Source organism: Myodes glareolus, chromosome 6 (assembly GCF_982192425.1).
Source record: "Myodes glareolus chromosome 6, mMyoGla1.1, whole genome shotgun sequence".
Classification (NCBI taxonomy): Eukaryota; Metazoa; Chordata; class Mammalia; order Rodentia; family Cricetidae; genus Myodes; species Myodes glareolus.
This window is the reverse complement of record NC_142031.1, coordinates 107,332,089-107,359,168: the sequence shown is the minus strand read 5'-3', so window position 1 is coordinate 107,359,168 and position 27,080 is coordinate 107,332,089. Positions and strand designations below refer to the sequence as shown.

The 27,080-nt window shown below is 44.8% G+C and overlaps 1 protein-coding gene across 2 annotated transcripts in view; it reads left to right on the top strand.

Moving 5' to 3' along the window:
- Window positions 1–26,647, top strand: part of Creb5 (cAMP responsive element binding protein 5) — a 398,296-nt gene extending 371,649 nt beyond the window's left edge. For both annotated transcript variants that reach the window (XM_085691054.2, XM_048440368.3), the window contains 4 exons: window positions 6,902–7,225; window positions 11,654–11,881; window positions 19,218–19,326; window positions 20,227–26,647. In XM_085691054.2, the coding sequence (XP_085547180.1) occupies window positions 6,902–7,225; window positions 11,654–11,881; window positions 19,218–19,326; window positions 20,227–20,390 (825 nt within the window). In that variant the 3' untranslated portion in view covers window positions 20,391–26,647. The remainder of the gene's footprint in view (window positions 1–6,901; window positions 7,226–11,653; window positions 11,882–19,217; window positions 19,327–20,226) is intronic.
- Window positions 26,648–27,080: the final 433 nt, after the last annotated feature.

The window sequence follows — 27,080 nt, the reverse complement described above, 5'->3', positions numbered from 1 at the left end:
AGAAAACCTGGACGCATACACGTTGTGACCATGTGTGAATCCAGAAGAATCAGGCTCTTTCTGTCTTGCCTGAAGAGCGCTCTAGTCCAGTATGACAGATGTAACTGGAAAACTACCTCAGCTGATTCAGTGGCTGCATTGCCCAAGAATGTCTCACAACCTCCGCTCCCTCCCCCTCCCCCATCCTGTTACACACATCCTTGTGCCACACTCTGTAGCCCTCAGACTGTTTTAGACAGATGATTTTTTTCTTTGTTTTGCTAACTAAACATAGGTATTGCTTCACTCCTGTTGAATTCCCCTGGGTGGGCAGTCTTGTAGTACGGGCAGCCGGTATATCTAACCTTCTATTGACCCTCTGACACCAAGTCAGTTCCTTTTGATTTCAAGCCAGTTAACAGAGGACTGTGTCGCAAGCAAAGGAGGGGTCCAGTTGCTTGCTGAAGGGGCAAAGTCCTAGAGGCAGACACTGGAAACCTGACGTGGACTGTTGGCATTCTAGAACCAAGCGTCGTCTGGCTCTCTCCTGGACAGTGTGGTGTTTCCATCAGAGGGAAAGAGATTCCCATGTAGCTTTGACTTTAACGCTTTAGCTCTGTTGTGCTGAGCTTGTGTCTTAGATTTCTATTGCTGTCCTAAAATGCCATGGCCAAAAGCAACCAAGAAAGGAGTTTATTTCACCTTACAGCTGTAGTCTGTCATCCAGGAAAGTCAGGGAAGGCGCTCAAGGTAGGAACCAGGGGGCCGGGACTGAAGCAGGGACCATGGAGGAGAGCTGTTTTCTGGCTTTGCTCATGGTGTTTTCTTATAGCACCGAGGAGTGCCTGCCCAGGGGTGGCTCTCTATAGGAGGCTTGGCCCTCCCGCATCAGTGGTCAATCACTAAAATGCTTAACAGCTTGCCACGGGCTCATCTGATGGGTGTGTCTTCTCAGCAGGAGTTCCTCCTTCCCAAAAGACTCTTGCCTGTGTTACAATGGCATGAAACTAGCCAGCACAGGCTGGAACCCGGGCTAAGCCAGAACTCTGCTACTAAGCCACAAACCCAGCCAGTTACATTATTATTATTTTTTTTAACAATTTTCAAGTTGAGACAAAATTCTTATAAAATTAACCACTTTACAGCACGCATCTCACCAGCCCTTACGTCATTCGGCAGACCGTGTAGTTGCCACCGCTGCACTTCCAACGTGTTTTCCGCTCTCACTGGGAAACCCTGTGCCCCTTGCCTAGGCCCTGGCCACTTCAAATCTGTTCTCTGGCTTTGTGTGTGTTAGATTCATCATACAAATGTGACCTTCGGGGTCTGGAATTTTAAAATATACTGTAATGTTCGTGACATTCTATGTTACAGCATAATTGTCTCTATGTCTTTTAGTGAATTCTTTAAATTTTTAAAGCAAAACCACAGTATTTTATTATTGAGGAACAGGGGCTTTGATGAGAAGCAAGTATGTTTTAGTTAATTATCTTCGTAACAATTCTGGGACATACGAGTTCTAAGAATTAAGCTCATACAGGAATTCTCAGTAGACTCTCTGATGCCCACATGTGGACTGGGATATTAAAATCTGCCGTGCATATGATGTTCACAGCGCATGTCCTTTTCCATGCCATCCCCCTATCCCTTACTATTCTTACCGTAGAATAAACCTAAAATCGAATTAGTTCTTGATAGGTATTAAAATCAGTGACTAAATAACTGACTTAATTTCTATTTATTTATGTGAACGAATTCATTATGTTCACTTCAGAAGTCCTTGCAGGTAGAGGATGTTGGGAGTCTTTGGTACTAAAACCTCACATCTAGCAAAGCCTTTGGTCTCACACCACTGGGCACCACTGGAAGCTGGTACTAACTCCTTCCTTGGCACCACTATGCAGAAGATGCCAAAGTAAGAAAACATTGCCCCTTGAAGCAGTGTTTTGAAAAAACCAATAGTAGCAATAACTGTGGAAAATGTGAAACAGAATTAGAGATTTTGCCACATTTGTAATAGCTAGCTTGTTCCTTGTGGCCAGCCCAGTAACTTGTTTCGGTGTGATCACTTACAAAGGGCAGTTTATAATTACAAGTTTTCTAGAAAGAATGTTCCCACCTTTCCCACCTCCCACCCAGTTGAATTTCAAGTAAAATTTAATAATCTAGCTTGGCTCTCCGAGGCTACGAACAATTCCAAGGCAATCCACCCCACAGACGGGGCTTTCACATTGACACAAATGTTTCTAATTGGCCTGAACAAGTCGTTAATGGGAGAAAGACTGCCTGGGGTATGTGTGGGTGTGTGTGTGTGTGTATGTGCCATGCTTGTGTTGTGTGTGTGGGTGCGTGTGTACTCACACAAGCACACATTCCCACATGATTCTGAGACTGACGATGCAAGAATTATCTGGGGTTCACACAAGATGCGCTGTGATAAAAAAAAAAAAAATATTTGAGCTAACTGCAAAAGAGCCTGGCACCCTGGCACTCAGCAGTGGCATCCTGAAGTGGAGAGGGGTGGACGGCTAGTTCCCTACTGGGACTCAGTGCCAGGGCAACAGGCCCACGCTCCCACCGGGAACAGCAAACAAGCAGCTGGTGAAGCAGGCTGATGGAACGAAGACGACCTTTAATTGACTGAAAATAGCTGTGTGCAGAGCCCTCGACAGAAAGGCAGTCGAATCTTCCTCTTCTCCCTTGTAGTCTCACTCAGTCACAGCCCTCGTTTTTTAGAGCTGGAAAAAAGTATCTGTTTATTTGTTCATCCACATCCTTCTCACACCCTTGGCCTTTCCTGGCATGCGACAGTGTAGACAGTGTATCGTTTAAAACAAGACACCTCTCAGCTTCGCAAAGAAAGCTCACTCTGCAAAATACAGCTTGGCCTCACTTGTTGATCATTCATCAGACCTCAGAGAGTGGGGTGCATTTATCCAAACTGGGGGTCTATTGTTGGTTCACGGAGCATGTGCTCCCTTCGGCATGACAGCCCCGGGGAGCAGCAAACTGGTCTGAAGTGGCACTGGCGGTGTGGGAGAGGACTTGTTCGGGGCAATTGGATGATTGGTTGCCTTCAGCTGTGCTGGAGGCTGAGGGCTGGAGGATAAACTCAGCCGAGGCCTGAGGTTTTCTAAAGGGAGTCAAAGTCCTCATTGCCATACCGAAGTGTAGTTTTTCTCTCCACTGAGTCTTAAAAGCCCTGGTTTGATGTATCTTCCATTTACTTCAGACAGCAAATAACAAAATGCCCAGTGCCGTGCTGGCACGGAGTCAAAACCTAATAAATATTTGCTGGGTGAATAAATAGTTAAATGGAATGTTATTAGCGTTGCTAGTGTTATTGCCTTGGCTTGGAACATACAAGAACAGACTTGAGGCAATCAAGTAATTTCCCTTCATCGGTACAAGCTAATTATTCGAGAGATGAAGATCGGGTGCGCGGTATGTATTTGTCAGGCTCCATTTGCTCCTAATTAAAGGTGGGAAAGGCAGTTCAAGCATCGAAGAGACAAGACAATGGCCCACTCCAGCACAGCTTTTTGGGTTTTCCATGCCTTGATTTCAAAGAGACATGAAGACGAATTTATTGTGCCCCCTCTTTCAGCCATTTGCTTCCTTTTTCTCTGCCATTTTCTAGAGGGCAGGCTGGGTATTGGGGGGCAGGGATAGGTCCTTTAATATCACTTTTAAGGGTCAACTGCCTCCGTGACTTCTGCTAATATATAATATATCATCCTCCTGACAAAAATCATATGTGGTATTCCAAGACAAAAATGCTATGTCTCCACTCTAAGCCTTGGAATTACCACTCATTCGTTCATATATTAGTTTCATATGTAATTATGTATTGGTTTCTGTACTGAAGCTGGTAAGTTAACACTTCACAAAATCCAAAAATGGTTCTATTCTCATGATCCAGTGATGAATCAATATTAATGGAATAACCATCCTAAAAGTTATAGGAGCAACATACGCACTTTTTTTTCTAAAAGGTGTATGACTGTACTGAGAACACACGTCATTGGGAATTGACTCTGAGAAGAAGGCAGGGAGGATTTTACTAGTGAGCAGCCTGGAGCTAAGCATCATGTCTTCAAAATGTCTGAAAAAAAAAAAAGGAAAAGCCAGCTCAGACAAGAGCCATCAGATACTGATGTGGCTGCCCGGGGACAGCATGGCCTGGCTGTGGCTTATCATATCTGTTTTGGTATGAGTGGATATAAGAATGAATTCCTTAAAAAATACAAGGGGAGAGATGATGCCCAACCCTGGATGTTTCTGTGTGGTAGAAGACCTCCTAGAAATTCTCGTCAGCCACCCTCCTTCCTCCTACATACAGAGGGCCTTCCATTCCCAGCTGCCTGCTGAGTACCAGACACACGTGTCTGCTTTTGCAACTGGCAGCGTGACCTCTGTCTTGTCAACTCTATAAACTCTTCCTTTTTGTGATGGGGAAGTACCATGACACAACTAATTCTGCTTCCAGGAGAGGGTGAATGGCTTCTCAGACTCACTTTCCCATTCAGAGAAGGGCGCCTGCCCCTTACCAGCAGCCATGCCTGCACATGTGCCTTCCCCTTGTATTACCCATGTAGCACTGGTGTGAAACCTAGGGACTTAATATTTATAAGCATAGAATGAGGACAAGCCCGGGATCAATTAATGCTTGATTTTTCATATTAGCTACTTATATAAAAGGGGTTAAAGTAACAAAAAAGCAACATATAACAACCTTTGTCGAAATCATTGTCTGAGGGCACATGCTAGCTACAGAGGAAGGGCACTAGGGCACAAGGCAAATGGCTTACTTTTTCACACAGTACTCTGGTACCAGTTGAATTTTTTACTATAAAACTGCATGCAAATTTATGTGTGCATGCATGTCTGCATACTGCCCAAGCTGGCCTTGAACTTGAAAGTTTCCTGCCTCATCCTCTCCAGTGCTAGAATTACAGGCCCACTATGTTTTTATAATGAAACTTGAGGCTCATCTAGGTACGATGCAGGAAGTCAACTCAAAACACAACTTCAACATAATCTCTTTCATATATACTTTTCTCCCCTCTCTTTTAAATTTGAAAACAGCATTCAGAGCCTTTCCGGTTAAGGGGAAAATCACTATCTGAAGTGATTCATTCCATTTCAAACACCCATTAAGATTTCTGATGTTGCTGTTTTCCCACCTGCTCCCCCCGTTCTCCGTGTGCTAACGTGGGCTTCTGGAACGCTGCTCACCCACCGCTACAAGTAACACCCTGGCTCCAAGTGGCTGACTTCATTCCACTCTTAAGCATTGCTTAAATTTTTTATAATGAGCATTTTTTGTTTTGTTTTTAGAAAAACAATGACATCACCTCTCAAACACAGAGCTGAGGAGCGTCAGTTCACATTCCTGTTTAGTAGTAAACACAGGGCCCAAGGCCTAGGCTTCGCCAGGGTTGAAGAAGCTCACCTTCCTCTTGATTGTCCTTAGCAAGTCGATGCTAAGGTTACTGCTCATGCAGAAGGGGTCTAGTGGACTCACTGGTTGCTGAAGCAAGACACAGAAGTATCTGTAATGATGATCCGTGTCCACACAGCATTCCGTCCTGTCCTCCTTTGGAGGTTCTGTATGTTTAAGATTCGGTTAGCTGAACTGGCTAAGGCGATTGGTGTGCTGGCTGGAGGAGCCTGGTGTCCGCTCTCTTCTGAAGGCTGTTCTCCACCCCAGAGATGTTCAGCACTCTCATCTGATAAGAACACAAATCTGGAGAGAAATTGAGCTCCCTAGCCTTCCTGAAGCTAACGTGAGCGAGCTTTGCCAGTTGGATTCTCATATCCCCCAGCAAACATTTTGGAGGAGTAACTGCATTGCAGGGTTTTAGCACACCAGGGACCCACAGGATTAGGATAAAGGCCCACACAGAAAACAAGACTGATCCCAGCCCATAGGTCAAATCGTACTTTGTGCTCTGACTTTGTACATCTCATAAGCTGAGAGTGATTTTGACATTTTAAGTGACTGGGCACAAAAATAAACAAAACAAGAAAACACTTCATGTTGTGAATGTTCTATGAAATGCCATTTTCCTATGCACAGTAAAGCTGCATGGCAGAGCAGCAAGTGTGTTCATTTACACCTCCTCGACAGCTGCTTGGGAGTTAGAATGGCTGACCTGAGAGAGGGAAGTCCACAGTGGGGTTGTCTGAGAACGTGGACTTGCCGCTGCTCTAGGTTCAGGTGGGAAGCTACCGGTGTGCTTGCCTGTTTTACAATGAAGGAAGTTTCTTGGTGGGCATGTACCTTGGTGCCCATCACAGAAGGTGCTGTGCAATACCACAGACCATTCTGTTTTCCTTGCTTCATACTTAGAAGAAAGTTGCAGTGTGAGAAAAATATGGTTATCAGGAGGGGTGGCGAGAAATATCATGGCAAAAGTATTTCCTGTTGCCTGATGGACCGCAGGCAGCTCGGAATAACAATACTCATTTTCCTGCATGCTAACATTTGATGTGATCTCTTCCTTGCATCTGAGAAATATTTTGAGAGACAAAATCTTTTATACTTGTGGTTCCTGCATATTGGTGAGAATGAGAAGCCTCTACTAATGGCGTTATTATATTAAATGATTTCATTTCGTTTGTGCTTACATTTTGCTACCAATAGGACATGATGAGTACAGTAGGAAATACCTTTTAGTAAACCTTGATAGGATGTCTTATACATTTGATATGACAGTTGAGTTAACTGAGCAGACATTGACCCTCTACCTATCATATTATTTTTTAAAGTGAGATTCTACAAAGCTACCCACTCAAAAATCTACCATAATTATAACACCAAAATATTATAAAACTAAATGTATGAGTCGTTTTGCTTCAAAATCTCCACCACGTGCATAAGTGACCTCGGTTTTCCTTTCTGTTTTTCTTGTTGCAGAGATTGAAGGCGGCATTGACTCACCATCCAGCTGCCATGTCGAATGGGAACATGAGCACCATCGGACACATGATGGAGATGATGGGCTCCCGGCAAGACCAGACACCACACCACCACATGCACTCGCACCCGCATCAGCACCAGACACTGCCTCCCCACCACCCCTATCCGCACCAGCACCAGCACCCTGCACACCATCCCCACCCACAGCCTCACCACCAACAGAACCACCCGCACCACCACTCCCATTCCCACCTTCATGCACACCCGGCACACCACCAGACCTCACCACACCCGCCCCTGCACACTGGCAACCAAGCACAGGTAAACTTTCACCAGCATTTCTTCCTTCTTTTTTGCATGCCAACCGCGCAAGCACTAACTCCACAGTCATCTCTTGCTACCTTGTTCAATACGCCTAGCTTCTCCAGCTGACATGCTGGAGAGCTCTGTCCGTTTCCTAGGAAGTGTCCTTGAACAATAAGATGTGATTGGGTCATAATTTCTATAAATAATGTGGTAAATTTCCGCTTCAGTCTCTAGGGAACAAATGAGAACTAGAAGTTCTTAAAATCCTGGGTTTTTGCGAGTGTGTCACAAGGTTTATCCTTTAAAAAAATAGAAAATATTGATAGGAGAATTAAAAGAAACTTAAACAGGGCTAGAGAGGTGGCTCAGCATTTAAGAGCACTGGCTCCTCTTCCAGAGGTCCTGAGTTCAATTCCTAGCAGTCCCACATGGTGGCTCACAGTCATCTATAGTGGGATCTGATGCCCTCTTCTGGCCTGCAGGTGTACGTGCAGACAGAGCACTCATCAAAAGAGAGGCGGGGGGGGGGGGGGGCAGGGGAGAGAACAGTTAAAAAGCCGGAGAGGCAATGAGGAAGCTTGTCAAGGGATGCTAGGGTCCAAGGTGCTGTTGAGATGGTGAGAAGTGACTCACCCCTGACTAGGAAACACTCTGGAGAAAGCAGAGAGGCAGCCAAACTCCGCAGACAATCAGACCAAGAGAAAGGTCAGATCCCAGGGGTGCAGTCAGTAGGGCTGACCAGAAAGAGGACAAGCACGCAGACCGCCCTTAAAGAGAGTTGGGGGACCAGGCAGACATTATGTCACCCAGGCTAAGAAGACAAGCAAGTCCCTGTACAGACCTGGGTTGTCCAAGAGTGCGGTGAGCCCCAGCCACTTGGGGCTTCGAGCAAGATGACCTTCGGCGTCTCCTCCACCCATTCCACTCTGCCCAGTTCTAACCAGCTGGGTCAGAATGGCACTGGAACTAGGGTCTGCCAAGGAATGCTTATTCACTTTCTCCTCTGCTGTCTGCCTCTGGAGAGACACAAGCTCTCAGACCAGGCATGACTTTGAGCTCTCCAGCTCCCCGCCCTAACAAACCCAAGCCCAGAAAGGTAAAGGGGTGGGGTGGGGGGAGACAGTCACAGGCAGCTTACTAACCGATCTGTTAGATAAACTTAATTTTACAGAGACCCTTAGTGGGGCTTTACATAGCGAGATGCGCTATACAGCACAGGACCAGCTCTTTTTTTTGACTGATTTTGGAGACTGTGAACAGAGATATAGATTAACCTCCCACAAACCTTGGCTTTCCCATTTGCCAACAGCGATGAAATAGACTCTCATGACTATGAAGCCACAGAGACTCTGAAAAAAGTTTTCAAAACATGTTATTCAGGATCAGTTCTAAACTTAAATGATTCAAAAGAAGTTTAGTGAGTAGTTCAGTAACAACAGGTTCCCCTAGAGTGTATTTCTATTTACATTTTAGTTAACTGATGTACTGGAATCTGCAAGAAAGAAAGGAAGAAAGAAAGAAAGGAAGGAAGGAAGAAAGAAAGAAAGAAAGAAAGAAAGAAAGAAAGAAAGAAAGAAAGAAAGAGGGAAAGGGGAAGGGAAGGGAAAGGAAGAGAGGAGAGGAGAGGAGAGGAGAGGAGAGGAGAGGAGAGGAGAAGAGAAGAGAAGAGAAGAGAAGAGAAGAGAAGAGAAGAGAAGAGAAGAGAAGAGAAGAGAAGAGAAGAGAAGAGAGGAGAAGGAAAGGGGCAAAGAAAACCATCTCAGGCAAAGGCAATTCTTACCCTCTGTGTTTGTTACTGAAGTATAAGGACACCAAGGTTTGGGCACCTTTCTGGGCAAGTTATTTCAAAGACAAGTTTAACAGTTCTTTTTTTTTAAATATGAAAGCCATTCATTAGCTAAGTGCCAATTAGCCAATTGCCCTGTTTCAAGTCAGTAAGTGCCCAATTGTATATGCAATTAGCTAATTGCTATTGTAATTAGCTACACCCAGAGTTTCTTTTCTAAATCCTATTCTACAAAAAAAGACTCCATATCTGGGGATCATTTTTACAATATTCTACACTACCACTCTTATGTTAGATGGACCTGGCTGATCACTGACCGGATCTTGTCAAGTTCTTCAATTATTTGCTAGTCCGAACAGTAGATACAGAAATCTCTGATGGTCCTTTCTTTTTTTTTTTTTGAATATTTATTTATTTACTTATTATGTATACAATATTCTGTCTGCAGACCAGAAGAGGGCACCAGACCTCATTACAGATGGTTGTGAACCACCATGTGGTTGCCGGGAATTGAACTCAGGACCTTTGGAAGAACAGGCAATGCTCTTAACCGCTGAGCCATTTCTCCAGCCCCCTCTGATGGTCCTTTCAAATCTGAGAGTCGAAGTTAATTTGGAACAAATTCTGTCTTCTTCACATGGCCATTTATTATTTTTTTTTCAATCAAAATTTGCCAAGCAGCTCGGCAGAGAGACTTCCATTTTGAACATAAAACACTGAGTCACGGTAGTTAGCAGGAACACAGATTCTTGTTTTAGGCTGTGTCTTCAAATCATCCCGGCTGCCTGTGATTTCCATGCCCAACTTAGGTGTGAATTTCAGGAGCCCAGTGACACTTCATGGTGACCAGGGTCCCCAGGCTAAGCCCTGAACCCGCACTGGGCCTCAATGCCCCCTCAGCTAGCACACAGGGTAAAGGTACAGGAAAGATGTCTGAGTGTGAGTTTGATTGACGTCAGGGGAGTAGTACATGGCACTGAGAAGTCATTGCTCTGAAGAATAAAATCCAGTTCTGCTTAATTTCATCTTGGGTAGTAAGAGATCTCATAAGAGAAAAGCAGACCTGAAAGCAGCCGGCTGCATAGAGCCAGCCTGCTTCCCCCTGCTGCCCGGCTCCGTAGGAGCCAGCTCCGGGGTCAGCAATGGAGATGACACACTTTGCTACATCTCAGCCAATGGCAGAGATTATGTCATAGGCAGCCACCCCTGTGAGTAAGACCTTAGAAAACTGACTTACTTCATGATCCCTCTGTGATTGGGCCGAAAGGAATTGTCAATAAAGAGTTTCAGAAAACATCTTCGCTTTAGATAAAATTACTGAGATGCTGTTCAACCGACCTCCTGAGCCTGATTCTTTTATAGTTTAGTCATAGAAGGTTTGGCAGGGTTTAGGGCTGAAATTCATCCCCATCGGTCAACTGATGTCACCCCATGGCCACTGTTAGTGCGATTACAGTCATTCTGATTGATTTTAATCATGGATGCTGGAATGTGTTAGGAAAGGGTTTTGAGCTCAGCTTTTTGAAAACTTTTTGCCTGTTATTTCTGTAGGTTAAATGTCTCTTGTAAAAACAACTTTATAGGTATTACAACCGTAAACCTGGGTGACTGAGAGGCAGGAACAGGAGGAAGGAGCGAAGTGCATTAGCAAAAGCATTAGGTGTCCAGACATATAAAGAGGAGTTGTAGAAATTTCACAAGGTACCGTGTGTCTGCTTCTTCGAGGGAAATAAAGCTGTCTGTGTGGGGGTCTCCAACCTTTCCATGTTGTGGCGTCCCACGTAGGCCTTACAAGGGGTCTCGAAGCTTAGTAAAACTTTTTAATAAAGTATGTGACCGCTCCTAGTGTTTCCTTATAATGTAGGTACGTGTGAGGCAACCTGTCCTCACCATCTAACCTACAGTGTGCAACAGAGAGGAGGGCTGGCAGCAATTGCCAGCTTTCTAAGACCCTGTCCTACCCGCTAGAAAACCCTCCTGAGACTCCCTCCCCCTTAATCAGAGCCCTGAGGACCTTGAAGACCACGCCCACCTGGAGACTGTAGGTCCAGTTAGTCCCAGGTACTAAAAATGGAGCAGGAACGAGGAGCCCAATTGCACTCTGCATTTGCAAGGCTCTTCTCTAGGAGTCCAGGAGTGACAGTGATAGTGTCCTATAGGTGTGCTCTCCTGATGCAATGTAAACACATTTGGAGCAAAGGAGCCTACAACCTGCCGTGAGATTTCTCTGCAAAACAAAACAAAACAAAACAAAAAAGAAAACACTATCATGGAAATAGCCTTGACATCATCGGTTTCAGCTCAGTAACCGTCCAGGACCAATTTAATGTTCTTTAAAGCATCTTAAATAAGACACTTTTAATACCTGAAGGAGAAACAGATGTTCCCTGTCCCCCATGATCCTCCAAATGCCCGTCTAGAAAATAATTCCCCTGTTTGGGTCCTTTTGTTAGTCCCACCTGTATCTGGCCCAAATCCACAGACTGCAGTTCAGCGACTCTGTTCTCACACGTGTAATTTCACTATTTATATCATTCACCGAGAACAAGTTTCACACGCTTACTAAAAAACAACTGACTTCCTAAGCTTTGCTCTTGTAACACTGGCTCGGAGTCTCCCTTACCCAACATGTTCTTCCTCCCTCTCCTTCCCCTCAGGTTTCACCAGCCACACAACAGATGCAACCAACCCAGACCATACAACCGCCCCAGCCTACAGGGGGACGCCGGCGAAGGGTGGTGGATGAGGACCCGGATGAGAGGCGGAGGAAATTTCTGGAAAGGAACCGGGCTGCCGCCACCCGTTGCAGACAGAAGAGGAAGGTCTGGGTGATGTCACTGGAAAAGAAAGCAGAAGAGCTCACCCAGACAAACATGCAGCTTCAGGTGCGGTCCCCAGTCCCTTCCCCAAGCCTTGTCAGGGTTGGCATTTCCTGCCCTGCAGCCGCTTCTTGACCCACGCATTCTACCACACACCTCGCCTCAGAGGAACCCCCGGCCTCTCATCCAGCATCATTAAGTGCTTCGGTGCCATCAGTCCTCCCACAAGAGATGAGGGACGCGTGGACCCAAACACAGAAGCATGGCTTCAAGCCTGGGTTTGGCGGCTACTGGCTGCGCTAAGCTTTCTAGCTCTCGGTTTCCTCACGTGTAAATGGGAAACAACTTTAGAGCTGGGGGAAAGATGGGAGCTGATGTCCACGATGCAGTTAGAATGGTCCCTGACACGGAAGGCTTTTCATCTGGAAGCCATGGGGAACCACCAGGCTGAGGGTACCCGGGCATACACCCAGTTGTCTGTATTTTTGCTGTTTAATGGCAGAATATTTTATATGTTTGGTGGTTGTTAGCTTTGTGTGCTCTGAATGTAAAAGCTTGTTTTCATCTTCATTCCAAACTCAGGAAGGTTGGGATCTTGTGTGATTTTTGCTTTCCAGGGCCGGCACAGCTAGGGACATCCGTCGAGAAGCTGTTTCTGGGGTTGTCCTGAGCGATGAGGAAAGTAACCAATGTGTGGGCTTCTCAGGAGAACCCCAGCAGGTCGATGATGCCATTCATGCTGTTGGTTCTAACATCAGGAAGGTTCTCAAGAGAAAATGGCAATGAACTTGACATATGGCAAACACCTTCAGGGACCTTGGGAAGTGTTTTAGATTCAACCAGCCCTTTCCAGAGTTGAGAGGGACCCATGGACATAAGGAAGGGTGTAAGGTTACTTACTCAGCAGAAAGACTGTAACAACTTAGTGATTGATAGTCTCTCCAGCCAGTCTCAGAACTTGTCTTTGTTTGTTTGTTTAGAGACAGAGCATTGTGTAGCCCACAGTGGCCTTGAACTTGCTGTATATCTAAGGATGATTTCGAATCTCTGATCCCCTTGTCTCTAGCCGGAGAGTGCAGGCATTGCAGGCAAGTGACATCACACTCAATTTTATGCGGTGCCAGGGATCAAGCTTCACTAATGTTAGGCACGCTCTCTGCCACCTGAGTTTACATCCCCAGTCATCTGTGCATCCTTTCAAAGGAGCACTTGGGATGGCAAACCCCGGTGTCTTTGCATTGTGAGTTGCATTAAACAGAAAATGATCGTGGCATCCAGTGTACCAATCGAAAGCAGACAGAGGAAGATTGGTGTAGCTTCCTGAACTCAATAACGTAACATTCACCCCCCCCACACACCTAAATATATCACCCTCTTTGTGATAGGCATGATGAAGTTAGAAAATGCACAGCCTGCATAAAAGTAAGATCAAATGCCAGTTCATGTATACTCTTGGGACCATATCTCACTGCGCCTTCTCCCTACTGGCTAGTCCCTATCCTAGCATAGGGCCTGCACAGGGTTTTTGTTTTTGTTTTATCATTGAACAAGCTCCCTGTCTCTAGAGTGTCCAAGTTGGCGGCCTGACCAACTTGGTTTGATTGCAGAGCGTCAAACCACAAAGCGGTGTCTGGAGCGAGACACCTTCAAAGCCACAGCTACACCCAGGCGGGGCAGAATAGTCTGTGAGGAGCTTTTAACAAGAGCGTGGATAAGCATTTTAGCATTCATGGCTCCATTTTCACTTTGACACGTGTTAAAAATGTTATTGAGGGATGAAGAAATGGCTTAGCAGTTAAAAGCACTTGCTGCTCTTCAAGAAGACTCAAGAATGGTTCGCAGTACCCATCTAGAGTGGTCCATGGCTGCCTGTGCCTCCAGTTCCGGGACAACCAGTGACCTCTTCTGGCCTCTTTGGAACCCATATACACATGACGTACATTCACACAGATATACACAAATTAAAAAAAAAAAGCTAAAGTATGATTGGAACATGAATTCTACAGTTTCACAAACACTATTGGTAACTCATTTTATAAGGAGTTACTTTGTACAATATGTTAAATGAGTGAAGGCTCTGGGCTGGGCAGACACTGCACACATGGAGGCATTGGCTAATCAACGAGCGAAGCAGGAGTTACTTCCTTGCAGTTCTGAACTCTACAGGAGGATGGTGGAGACCCACAGGGTTCCCAATTTGAGTGCCATTGACTCTGGGAATCTTTGTTACATCCTCTGAAATGTAGGCTGTTTCACGGCATCTTCCGTGACTAGGGTCAGGAGAAAGCCCCTCCCTCAGTTGCAACAACCAACCACATTGTCTGCAGACATTGCCACCTGCCCCCACCCCTCGATTGGAGTAGAGAGTGTGGTACAAAAGTCAGCTTCAGATGAGCGCAAGTTCTTTACAACAGCGCCGTGAATAGCCGGCAGACCCGTGTCAGATTCAAATCTTTAAATCGGTGTGAATTAAAATGAGTCCTTGCGGGGTTTCTCCGGGATCTTTGCTGCGGAGAGCCGCAGCAGAGAACTGCACAGAAAGATGCCCTGGAGTCTGAGGTCAGATGCCTTTGGGCCTTGACATGTACTTATTTATAACTGCTTTCAAAAAACATGCAAAGTACATTTACCCTTTGCTAGACACTAATTCACTGTGTGTGCGCGCACGCATGCTTAATATTTTAAAGCCCAAATAGCTAAGACAGCCAAGAAAAAGAGGTACTAAGTCCTAAGAACCGAGATTACAAAAAACAAAAACCTCAGCCCTAGAGAGTCTATGCAGCAGACTCTGGTAATTTTTGGTTACAAAATCAGTACAGGGAAAGACCACTTACTGACGATTTTCAACCACTGCTTGCCGCCGTGGGGCCAGAGGGACAAAAGCCACTGCAGCCCCGTGTTCTCTCTTGTACTGTGCATTGCATGTCATGCCCTGTGACACGGGGGAGAATGTCACAGCCTCTGCCACCTTTGGATGACCCTTTTCCATTCACCGTCAAAAGAAAAAGGTGTCTCTCTTGAGACTGGTTCCATGAGCCAGATTTTAAGTAAACAGAAATAGAAGGCGCTAACCAATCAAAGTGCAGCCAGATGGAATAGCCAAGGTCCGAGGGGCCAGCTGCCACCTTTGAGTTGTTTTCCAGCATAGAACTTTCTGGTCAGGCTGCTGCGGAGCTCCCGGCTGGAAAAACAAGACCTGGGGAAACAGAAAGCAGACCCCAGTCTTCCTCGCCTAGTTTCATAGCAAATCTGTGCCCAAGAGGTCAACACAGGTGTAGGATTTAGAGAAACTTAGAAAAAGCCTAACCTGACATTTTACTATATGGAGAAATTGAGGTTTGGGGAGATGAGGAGTCACCCCAAATGTCAGATGACCAGTAAGTCTCAAGAGAGTGAGACTCGGGCAAACCGCCTGTGGCCCTAAGTCACTGCCTTGACATCTTTCCCTTCTAAGAAGCCCTTGAGCTGAGGGAGTCTGTGTCTGTGTGCACTGCGGTGACAGCTCGCTGCTGATGTGGCATTCCTAGGTCACTTGCGTTCGGTGGGGATATGGAAATCATCTGGTCACCCACCAAAGTAATTGCTTTTCCTTTTTAGTGCAGAGACACATGGTCTAAGTTGATGCTGAAATTTTAGACACACGAACCCAGGTCTGGGACTTGGCAAGGGAGCAGGCCAGATGGAAACTGTTGCCTGACAAATTGAAAGTCCTTTGTTTCTGAGGGGACCAAACCTGCCCTCAGCTAATCTGGAAAAGGGGGGAGGGGTTCTGGGCCCTTTGTGGCAATTACGTTTTTGGCACAAACTCCAGCTTATACCAAGAAGCACTGTGGATTTACCATATAACAAAATGACATTACCAAAGCCCCGAGCTGTCAATGTGCCTGTCAGGGAATTCTGAACGTGCCATTTAGAGGATATTATTGAAGTGTGGAACACCTCGGCATGATTGTTACCTCACCCCCAGGCAGATTTGTGGATTAAAATCACATCAGCATGACGGGATCCTGCACTGACCATCATTATCTAAATAGCTAACTGCTTTAAGAACAGCAACCTCAGGCTCGTTCCACAGCTGAAAGCGGAAAGGACGGACTTCAACCAGAGAGTGCGTTTGTTAGTTATACTTTGTTTTCAAAAAACTGTTTTTCTACAAGCACCAAGGTGAACTTCAAAGGTGAACTTTTTCCTCAGTTCATAAAGTGAGTTGATGCCTCACACAGTTCTGGCTTTTATTTCCTTGCTGAACTTCTAGGCCCAAATTGACTTCTTCCGTGCATTTCTGAGACCTTCGCTATCTGGTTTTTCTCGTACAAAATGAATTCAAGGTGATTCCAGTCCTCCCACCTTGAAAAAGATTTTGACTAGAAGCACAGTCTAGTGCTCGTGCATTCCCTGCTTCCTTCGTCTTTGGATGCGGAGTCCTTAGATGCCATGTGTGTGTGCAGATCAGCCCATCTAGGACAGCAGCCTAGTCTCCTTTCCCCAGGACATCTTGCCCTTTGTCCACTTAAAGGGCCCTTGTGACATCTGATGAAGGTTCCAGACACTCTTTCTCAGTGCAAGTGCATATGTGCACATACACGTTCTCTCTCTCTCTCTCTCTCTCTCTCTCTCTCTCTCTATCTCTCTCTCTCTCTCTCTTTCTCCCCCCCCTCCCTGTAATGAAACTATGACTATGCACTGTGTACTGTTAAGATCTGATCATCCAAAGGGTGCTGGGGTTGGCCTGGAGTATAAGCACCTGGGCGAATTCCCAAAGTAGTTCTCTGGCAAATGAAGAGCGAGATCAGCTCCTTCGCTTGATAGTTAGGTAACTGGCTTTCTCAACAGAAAGGCAACACAAAATTCCCTCTGGAATAAGAAGCTGTCTTTCGGGGAAGAAATAAACCAGTCCAGCCATCTTGGTTTGGACGTGGCGGGGAGTGGTTTGGAAAGTCAGCACCTACTACTGTCCTTAGAAGTGGTGTCATCTGTTTGACTCGCGGTGCCCGAGATGCAGTCCAGGGCCTTGCCTTTGTCAGCAGGCACTGTACCACTGAGCCACACCTTCAGCCCCCACACCTGACCATGCTGCTCAGCCCTAGGAACGAGCGGCTTTCCCCGTGGGTGGCTGTACGTGAATTCCAAGGCTCTCAGGCTTCTCCTTATTCCCCACAACATCAGAGTAATGTGTATTGAAGCCAGGGGCTGCTTACTTCTCTCTGATGATGTTCTTAGCTGGTATTCACTTTCCAACTGTGACTGAGCCAACTAACACAATTACTAACACGAGAAATATGTACATATTCAAGTATATCCTTAAATGACAGTCAGTTTTTTCCAGCACTCTGAGTCCCTACTTCTTTTTTAGATATCCTTTATATTTTATGTTATGTTTTTTCCCTACATGGATGTATATACACTATGATTGCATAGTCCCCATGGAAACTAAAGAGGGCATTGTTGAATGCCCTGGAACTGGAGTTAAGAATGGTTGTGAGCTACCATGTGGATGCTGGGAACCCAAACCAGGTCCTCGCAAGAGGACTGAACCATCTCTTCAGTCCTTGTTCCTGCATCCTTACACAACTTTACATCACTCAAGATCTCGGTTTTTCTACTTACAACATATTGGTTAATTAATGAACCAAATGCTGCTGTGGCATAGTTTTAGTCAGAGACCTGAATGTATGTGCTGCTTCATAGTACGGTGGCTCTGTGGAAACAGAAAGTGTATTGTGAAAGGGTTTAGGATGTGTTCCTGCCCAGTAATGTGGAAAGCTAGCCAATGGCATTATTGGTGTTTCAAAAAAGAAGCAATGGACACACCCTGACCACAGCTCAAATGTTGCCTATAAAGGGTCAACTGCCCAGGACACAGCGTGGGGACAAAATGGAACCTGCATTCAGCTTCTCCAAGTTGGCCAACGACCTTCAAACAGGATTGATTTCTAATTCAAGAAGTGTTAAGAAAGCAAAATGATCAAGTTTGGCTTTGTTTGCTAATTTTAAAATTACTTAGTTTATTGTGGGGTGTGCCTGTGCCAGGTCACACGTGTTGAGATTGGGGTAACCGTGGAAGTTGATTCTCTGCTTCACCATGTGGATCCTCACTCCTGGTGGCAAGCACCCTTGCCCACTGAGCCACCCCCATGTTTGGTCTTCATACTTTGCTACTTGTTTTCTGCACCATGGTAGAAAAGGGGTAGGGGTTTTGTGCCATTTTCTAAGTGCCATTGTGTGCATCATCTGCAGCTATACGTTTTGCGGGGGGCACAGGTATCAGGAGTTGTGTGTTCAGAAAACACATCATTGCTAAAGCTCACATGTCATGGGACATTTCATCTTGATGTGTGTGCGCGCAAATATACACACGTCAGAGTTCTCGGTTTCAGTTTGAGTCGTTTGATTTTATTTTTAAACAGGTTTCTAAAGAAAAAAATCTATATAGTAGTCTAAAGGTGACTCTGGCATACTATTTTAAAGACAAGGAGAGCTTGGCATGGGGGCATACAAAGAAGGTTATTTAAGCATCATAATTCAGGTAGAGTTCAAAGAAGAGCTGGTTGATGACTGATGGGGATTTCCCTGTAAAATAAAGTTGCTCCAGAATTGCCAAATGTCACTTTGGGCGACGGCTATCTATCTTACTATCTATCATACTTACTGGAAGTAGAAGGTACCATTTACCTTCATGAATGCTCTTAGATTTGAGAGCAATTTTCCTGTACCATTAGGTGACTTATTCATATTTAGGTGAATTTCTCGTTATTACCATTTTTGGTACATTGAAGGAGAATGGGAAAACTTTTGCAGTTGAGACATTTGTTACTTTATTAGCAATCTATTCAGTGTGCAGTTGAATCCAGTGCTCCAAATGCATTTACAGGTAGGAGATAGTTCTTTAGAGGAAAAAAAAATAGTTTCAATTTTTCAAGTAACTTCTAGACTTCTAGGAATGTTCTTCTCTAGTTTATTTGTGCCTGGAAAAGTCAAATTTGTGTCCTGGGTATCACCAAGCTCATTGTACGTTGTACTATTTCTGGGTCCATCTTCTAAATGCTGAAAATGAGGTCGGTGGAGGGTAACCAAATTGTGTTTTCTATCTCAGGTTGATTGGTCAGTCAGTGAAGAGCGGGGCTTCTCACCTGTTTAACCTGGTTCCAGGGCCCATCCCTTAAAAGGGATAATCTGCTCTTTTAAATAGCATTCAGTTCCTGAGTTAAACTCTGGTCTCTTCAAAAGACCCATAGCAAAGTGAAGGAAAACTACAAAATTCAGATCCAGCTCTCCAAATAATATTCTCAATGCCAGTTAGACACAAGCAGTACCGTTGGATAATTTTGTTGTTGAAAGTGGGTGGGACTCTGCCCTTGCACTTTTCTTGCCTTCTTAACACAGTTTTAATATGTCTTTTTAGAATGAAGTGTCCATGTTGAAAAACGAGGTGGCCCAGCTGAAGCAGCTGTTGTTAACACATAAAGACTGCCCGATCACTGCCATGCAGAAAGAGTCACAAGGATATTTAAGTAAGTCACCGTTTCATTCTTTAGAAGCCGCGTTTTTTCTTTAATCACTAATTTTGCATGGCATTTTATTAAAAGGGAAAAACACAGTCTAGGTTGCACACCCAGGAAGATATACTGGAATTACTAGTGATTACAGGCTCTCCTGCAGGGGAGGGGGGGCAGTCTTTCCTGACTTCTCCAACACCATGCCCACCACTTCCTGATAACTTCTGGCTGTACTTTCCCTAGCATTTTTGCATTGCCAAATTCCAGCCTTGAAGCCAGGAAGAAACTAGTCTGTGGGGGTCCAATTACCAGCGGCCTGTTGATCCAGCTGAGAACTCTGCGGGCTGGGAGGTAGCACTGGGTGAATCACTTTTAGTGTCTCAAGAGATGCCCCCTGTGGCCCACCAGTCTGGCAAGTTCCTGGGCTGTTCGAGTTTGCCAACAGACAAAGTGGGGCCCCTTTCCCTATCTGCACTCTCTGCAGTACACTCAAGGCTGGTTGTATAAGGGATGGTGGGAGGGAGAATGATTCACGGCTGAAGGTCAATTTGTTTTCAAATAATTTTTTAGATTGAGCAACACAGATTCTTCCACCACATGTGAGTATTTTTCCACATTTAATATACGAATGGCTATCTGGAAATACAAGACGGGGAAGTTCACACGCAAGGGCTCACACACAAGGAGTCATTTTTTTTACTGATGGAGAAAGTATGGTTTTACACGTAGCTATAAACCTAGAAGGATTAGCTTTGTGGTTTCAGTTTAAAATGAAGTTTTGGCTGTACCTTCCAGAAGAAAATGTGTGAAACTCTTCTACACGAAGTGAATGTCTAATAACGTTTTTACGTGTTCCCAAGGAGTTCCCACAAGAAAGAGCTATATTTGTGTGTGTGTGTGTGCTCTCTCTCCTAGGTCCAGAGAGCAGCCCTCCCGCGAGCCCTGTCCCAGCATGTTCGCAGCAGCCAGTCATCCAGCATAACACCATCACTACGTCCTCCTCGGTCAGCGAGGTCGTGGGGAGCTCCACCCTCAGCCAGCTCACGACTCACAGAACAGACCTCAATCCTATTCTTTAAAAGGCAGTGGTCAGACCAGGCCCCTGAGAAGAGCTGGACCATGCCATACATCCTTTCTCCAAAGGGCATTTTTAGAATTCACTCAGACCAGGAAGACGCCTCAGCCCTTCAAAGACTGGCTTTCCTTTTTATAGTTATTATGGAAATGTTGTCTTTTATACTTAGTTATATAAGAAAAAGGGAGTTATGCAATGAATATCTATCAGCTTGGGAAGCGTGCTGGTGCTTTTCTCCGATTTTCTGGTACCAGTTTCTTGTTTATAAACGGAATCTTTCCTGTATATAGCCATAGTTTCAATCTTACCAGTCCAACCCTTTGCCTGGAACAACGAATCTTGTTAAAAACTACAGCTTTTAGCCAAAATGAGGTATACTTCGATGTCAAGTGCGATGGATCCACAGGAACGGGGTGGGAAATCTGGTGATGTCATAACTCATGTTGAGTTTATGCTGTGACGTCACCAGAACCTCAGATAAACGCATGGGCTTTCCTGAGTTTGTTTTCTTGCTAGGAAAAAAAAGAAAGTATGGTCCATCGTTGTCCCAAGAGAGCCACCAAGCATCTCAGGCCCTCCCCTGCTCTTGATCACTTGCTCAGATGTCCAATATTCTTCTCCACTGCCACTTCCCTGGGTTCTCTTGGCTTTGCCTTTCCCCCTTTAGCTTTGCATGTGAAGAAGAAAATAATGTTTAAAGAGGGAAAAGAGCAAATCTTGAAAGTGTGGACCTAGCCATTGCTTCGCTCGAGCTTAACCCACAGCTGGAGTCCATTCGACTGTTGCCTTTCACAAAATAGCAGCCAGGAGATGTTTAATGTGCCTGATTTAATGTTTTTAATAACCAGAGCAAATAAAAAGCGATTTGGTTATAGGTGAAGCACTATTGAATGCCAGCTGTGGAGACACTAGGGAAAGGAACTTTGTAAGCCCCAACTGTGAAAGTTCAAATTAGGACGTGGGCTCTGACATCACACCCTCGAATTACAACTCGTTTCTATGGCCTGTCTATAATGTTGAAAACCCCATGCACTATATAATAGTTCAGAAGGGCTCTGTTCACTACACAGATTACATTGTTCAATCATCAGCTGCTAATAGCCTAAGATTTATTATTATTTTTTTTTCCTAAGCCTATGGAACCAGCTCTGCTATTCTGGTGGGCAAAAGCAGGTTCACTCCTAGAGACGGAGAGGGAGAAAACAAGGCTTGTAGTCTGTCGGGACAGACTCTCCGGTTGCCAATCGAGTTTCGTGGAATTGGCCAGGCTGATGCGCTCTTATGGACGGTACTGATTCATATTTTCAGCATCTTCCATGAACCTGCCCATGATGGAAAGCAGATCAAACCCAAACCACAGTTGTGCCTCCTTGAAACAAGCCATTCTACCGCTCTGCTGGTGTTCTGGTATCATGTGTTTCTCACTAGCAGTCTAGGCGTATGCTGGTGTCTCATCTCCGCCCAAATACTACTTCACCTCTAACCTGTGTGTGTGGGTGTGGGTGTGTGTGCCTGAGCGCATGTGTGCGGGGATGTGTGTGTCTATGAACAGTATAGGTTTTAAAAGAGCAGTATTTTACAGAGGCTGTCACTTTTATAAGAGTTCAGTAAAGGAAGGATGTACTTTTTCGCTCACTATAGTTTAAAAAAATCTATTTTAGAGGAAAAAAAGAAAATATGAGGGCTCTGAAGCATGACTTTTATAACTAGGTTCAGTTTTATCTAATAACTTACTTTTAAAATCAATATTTATCAACAGTTTTTTTTTCCATGTATGCTGTGCTTTTGAGAGACAAGTTTGACTGTTCAGTAAAGCTTAAGACCTGGATATATGACCTAAGAATAAGAAAACAAATGCAAAAAAAAAGTAAAAAAAGAAAAAAAAGAAAGAAAAAGAAGAATGAAAAGGGGAGAGAGAGGATGGGATGAGCAGGATTTTATGTTGTATTTTAGGGAATGTAAAGTGTATCATTTTTCAAGTATTTTAAATACTGAATTCATATTGTTATTATTTTTTTCTGAATTCCAGCAGTAACAGAATGGTTTAACCTCACTGGCTTCCTAGAAATGTTTAAGACTTACATTTGAAAGAAGTTCATATTCATCGCTCTGGTTTGAAATCAAAAATAATTTTCTGCAAAATTCCATTCTTAGACCATGTAGACATTCTGCTCCCCTCAAAAGACAAGGGGGGGCAAGTCAGGGTGGAGGAGCTAGTGTCTATTATCTCCCATTTGCTCTGAGTAAGCAAGACCCTTTCCTGCCCGCATGCGTAGCACTCAAAGGAAGGGATTTCTTTTTTAAATCCACTGGTAACACCACAATGTCCAGGGAGGGGCCTGCCTCTGAAATGACGATTTTGAGTTGACTTCTCTCCCACCTCTAAGGCTGAAATCCTTAGCTGTTAAACAGGCAGGCTTTGCAGCTAAGAACTTGCCTGCGTTTTCTTAATTCAGCGGCTCGACAGCTTGACTGATGTGCGTTATTTATAGCTCAATTATGTCTGTTTTTTATGCTAAGTAGGCAAGCCACCACACACAGCAAACCTTTCTCAACATATAATTAGAATAAACTGCCTTCTTGCTACGTGCAGGGGCTGTAGGTGTGTTTGTTTGCAGCAGGGAGATCCTGCAGAGAGGGCTCCAGCTTGTCAGGACTCCCTACAGTCCTGAAGAGAAAAACTTCTCTCGGTGACACCTAATTCCTGGTCCATCCCTAGTAAAGATTCCACATAAAGGTCCAGCCTTCATTGGATGGCAGAGCCTTCCTGAAACGACCCTGGCAGTGCCCGCCACACACCGGCCACTCCAGGAGAGTATCCTTTAATGCCATAATCTTCTCCCAGCCAGTTACCATGTCAGCCATGCAGACTCTTGGTGAATTGGAGATAATGGTCATTGGAGTCCTCCATCCAAAGGACGGAAGCCCCAGCAACACTACCCCTCCTAAGTCCTGTGTGGCTGCATCACCACAGGATCCACTTCTAAGGTCCTTGTCAGCCTCCCCGGCGCTTCTCCAGTCCCTCCCTGCCTGCTAATGTACCGAAAGCTGGCAACTTAGTTCACCCCAGAGCACTTCTGCCAGGTGGCTTCTCCCCTAGATAAAGGCTTTGTTTCTCTTTGCCGCCTTCCTTGATCTATGATTTGGGGGGAGGTAGATTGAAAGCCCAGCCCTGGGTGAAGGTACTAATCTCAAAGCTAGATATCGAGTTACGTGTGGTCCCAGGTGATCCTTTCCTACCCTTCTGTCAACATGTACAGGTTGCCATAGTAATCCAACCTGTTGGAGTAGTATGTGTGTCATCACGGTGTGCATTGTGAGAATTTGGGTGACTGACTCAGCCTGTGCTCCTTGGAGCTTATCTGGTCAAGGAATAAAACGCAGTGCACGTTCCAAGAGAGCTGTCGGTGGGGAGTGTTCAGGTGTCTGTTGTCTGCTAGTAAAGCAAATTGTAGTAGCTTAGAGGTCGACATTAAAACCATAAACCAGCTTCAGAAAAAAACAACAACAAACAAACAAACAAACAAAAACAGCCCTTAGCTGGAATTACTTTGAAGCACCAGTAACTGCCCTAAAACTAGCCTTCCAGTTAGGGTAGAACGTCCTTCTCTTTGAGTGATGAAGCCGTCTGAGAAAATATGTATGTATGTATGTGTATACAGTGGGATTCAAGGACCAAAGCAAAATTTGAACAGGAATCTATTAATTTAGAATTATAAGATATTTATTAATAAATGTTATTTTAAACATTCCATTTCAACAGTATTTTTCAGTAGGGTCTACGTGTCTGGAAAATATTAGTCCATAATAAACTACCCTAGTAAGGGTGCTGTTTTTTCAGGGCCGTGGATGGCTATTTCCATCCCCGGAAGCCCACGCTTAGACCTCTGTGCGTGGACCTTTGGAGGCTTGTTTGCTGCTCTGAGTTACTGGTTAATCTACATTCTGAACAAGGTTGGCTTTTTTTTTTTTAAAGGATTTCTTCTTTTCATGTTTAAAGTAAGCGCTTTCATGTAGAAAGCAAATTCAACTGAAGGGCGTTGGTGACGAAAACCAGATAGCTATTTTATTTTATTTTATTATTTTAATTTTTTGTATAAAATGCCTTCCTCCTCCTTCTCGTCACTGCACAACCACCTCCAAGAACACCTTGCACTACTCAGCTCCCTGGAGCTGCCTGGGTCCTCACGAACAGCGTGAAGTGGCTTTAAGTCTTTCCAGCTCCATCCCATCGCCATATCTGAAGGGGAGGGAGGTCGCCTGCCCTGGGTAAAGCCGTGCCTATGCCGCAGCAGTGGTTTAGAGCCTCTCTTCTGCTTCGAAACTAATTCCTATCTTAAAGTTGCACTTTAGCTCTTTGATCCCTTCCCCTTTATCTGCTTCTCTCCTTAACCTTTCTTGACCTTCGACTTGCCTTGGCTCCACCCTGTACAAGTGTTCTGTGAAGGCTCCACGCTGCACCATTTCAAGTACTTTATAGACCATTTACACCTGGCTCATGGGTGCGCACTCACTCTTAGCACGGCTGAGCGGCGCTTCTCATAGCCTCCTGAAGCCTGCTCCAAGAATGTCAAGAAGAGCCAGTGCACAGTATGATTTGTCCCCTTGATCTCCTTCTTCCTTGCATGGTTTTGAAAATTGCTATATTATGCAACAGATGTGGGCAGCAACTAGCTATGCTTACAATTTTCTATCTCATCCTCCGAACCAAAGTGTCCTGAATAAGCCAGGAGACTTCTCCGCTCGTGTGCCGCGGCACGCAGCGCACACTCCTCTCTTGTCCTTAGCCTCTGTCACTAGCCAGAGTCTTTGGCAGGCTGTGGAAGCAACAGGGGCCCTGTCCTCTCATTCCTAGGTCTCAAAAATACAATGTTGCCTTGTAGCATGATCACGGACAGCACCTCTGTTTTATAATCCCAGCCTACAAGGGATCGGAAGACAAAGGAGCAATAAACTTACGAGTGAAACAATCCCATACCAAAACACACACAGAGAACTTCTCAAATCAGCCTAGCTCATCGTGTTGTGTGATCACAGAAATATGTCCCCGTGTTCAAAGTCTCTTGCTATTATTCCTTGTGGAACTTTTCAGTGATGTAATGCTTGTAGCCAAATTGCTTAAAGAGTGTTTATATATTTTTTCCTTATAAATCATCTATTTTTTGAAAAAGAAAAAACCTATTTAACTGCAAACTAAAGATAGAATAAAGCCAAATTGCCAGCATTTGTTCAAACGTTAATACCAGTAAGTGGGCCTCGGATGCCTTCCACGCTTATCATCAGGAAGGAATCAATAATCAACTGCTATATTTAAACCAAGTTAAAGCATCTTGCTCATTAGAAGTCAAGACTTAGGAATTTCTTCCTAAGCCATTTAAGGTTTCCCTACATTGGGGTTTATATTGTAGAACTTTATAGGGATTTTTTTTTTTTGTAAACATAAAATCACTTCACCTCACATTGGAGAATGTGGGACCCGAATAAATTAGCTTTAACTACATCATTAAAATCTTCCACACAATCAATGCATTAGATTCTCATTTGCTCCTTTATAATGCCCCACACCTCTGAAATTGCAAGAGGGAATAGCGATGTCCCACGGAGGGAGTTAAGGGAAGGGACTCCTCCCAAGCAGCTGTGGGCAGGAAGACCTTCCCACCCCTTCCTTTCCAAGATCTCTGTTAGTTTCATCTGCAGAGAGGAATGCTGCCTTTTGAAGATTGTCTCTGAAGGGAAAAAATAAGCTTGAAATGTTCTCTGAAAAGACCCACAAGTAATGGCTCCATTCAAACACAATATTCTAGGACAAATGGAATAGAAACACTGTCCAAAAACGTAATAGAAAAAAAGTTTAGCACTGTGTAAAGTATGTGTTGGCTGAAAAAGCCCCCACCCCCCGAAAAAGGTGCCATCACTTTAAGTTCTGGACTTGGGGTTGTTTGTCATTGTAAACAGCAAAACCTTTGTGTTTGTGTGTCTATCTGTAAAGCAACCACCTTCCAATTGGAGGGAGAAAAAAACCCTGGGGGGGTACATATGTGTAAATACTTGCTGCAGCATTTTAATGTGTTTAATTCTCTGTTTTGCTTTGTGTTGCATTGTGAACGCATTTATTGTTACCAGTGGACACTGAGTTCATTGAGACTGTTCGACTAGGTCAGATTTTTACTTCTCTTTCTAGCAAGAAGAGACAAGATTTTGTGCATTTGTACAAATGTTAATATCACCGCAATTCCAATATAATAAAGCACTCAAATGCAAGTCATGTGTGGGGCATTTGCATAATGGAATTTGGGCTCGGAGATTAAGGCATCCCTTCTGCATACAGTCTCGAACTGCCTGGTGAATCGGGGCTTGCCCCCAAGGTTGCTGTTGTGTGGGGGAAAGTCAGGGAGAGGATTTCTCCTTCCCAGAGTATCTCTGCACGCCTCCCTTTCCACCCAGCTTCTCATCAGAGAGCGCTGGTAACAGACTCTTATTGGCCTGGTCACCTCTGTACTTCACTTAAGGAAGGCAAAGCTTTGCGATCTTAATGCCAGACATCTTCCGTTCATGTTCCAGTTATGTTGAAGGATCAAGAAGCCATTGTTGGCCCCATGGGAGTTCTCCCCTTGATCCATCCCCAAGTGTGGCAAGGCTACTTGAGGAACCCTAGATGGTTTCCTCCTCCTCATTTATGGTGTTTTACTCCTTT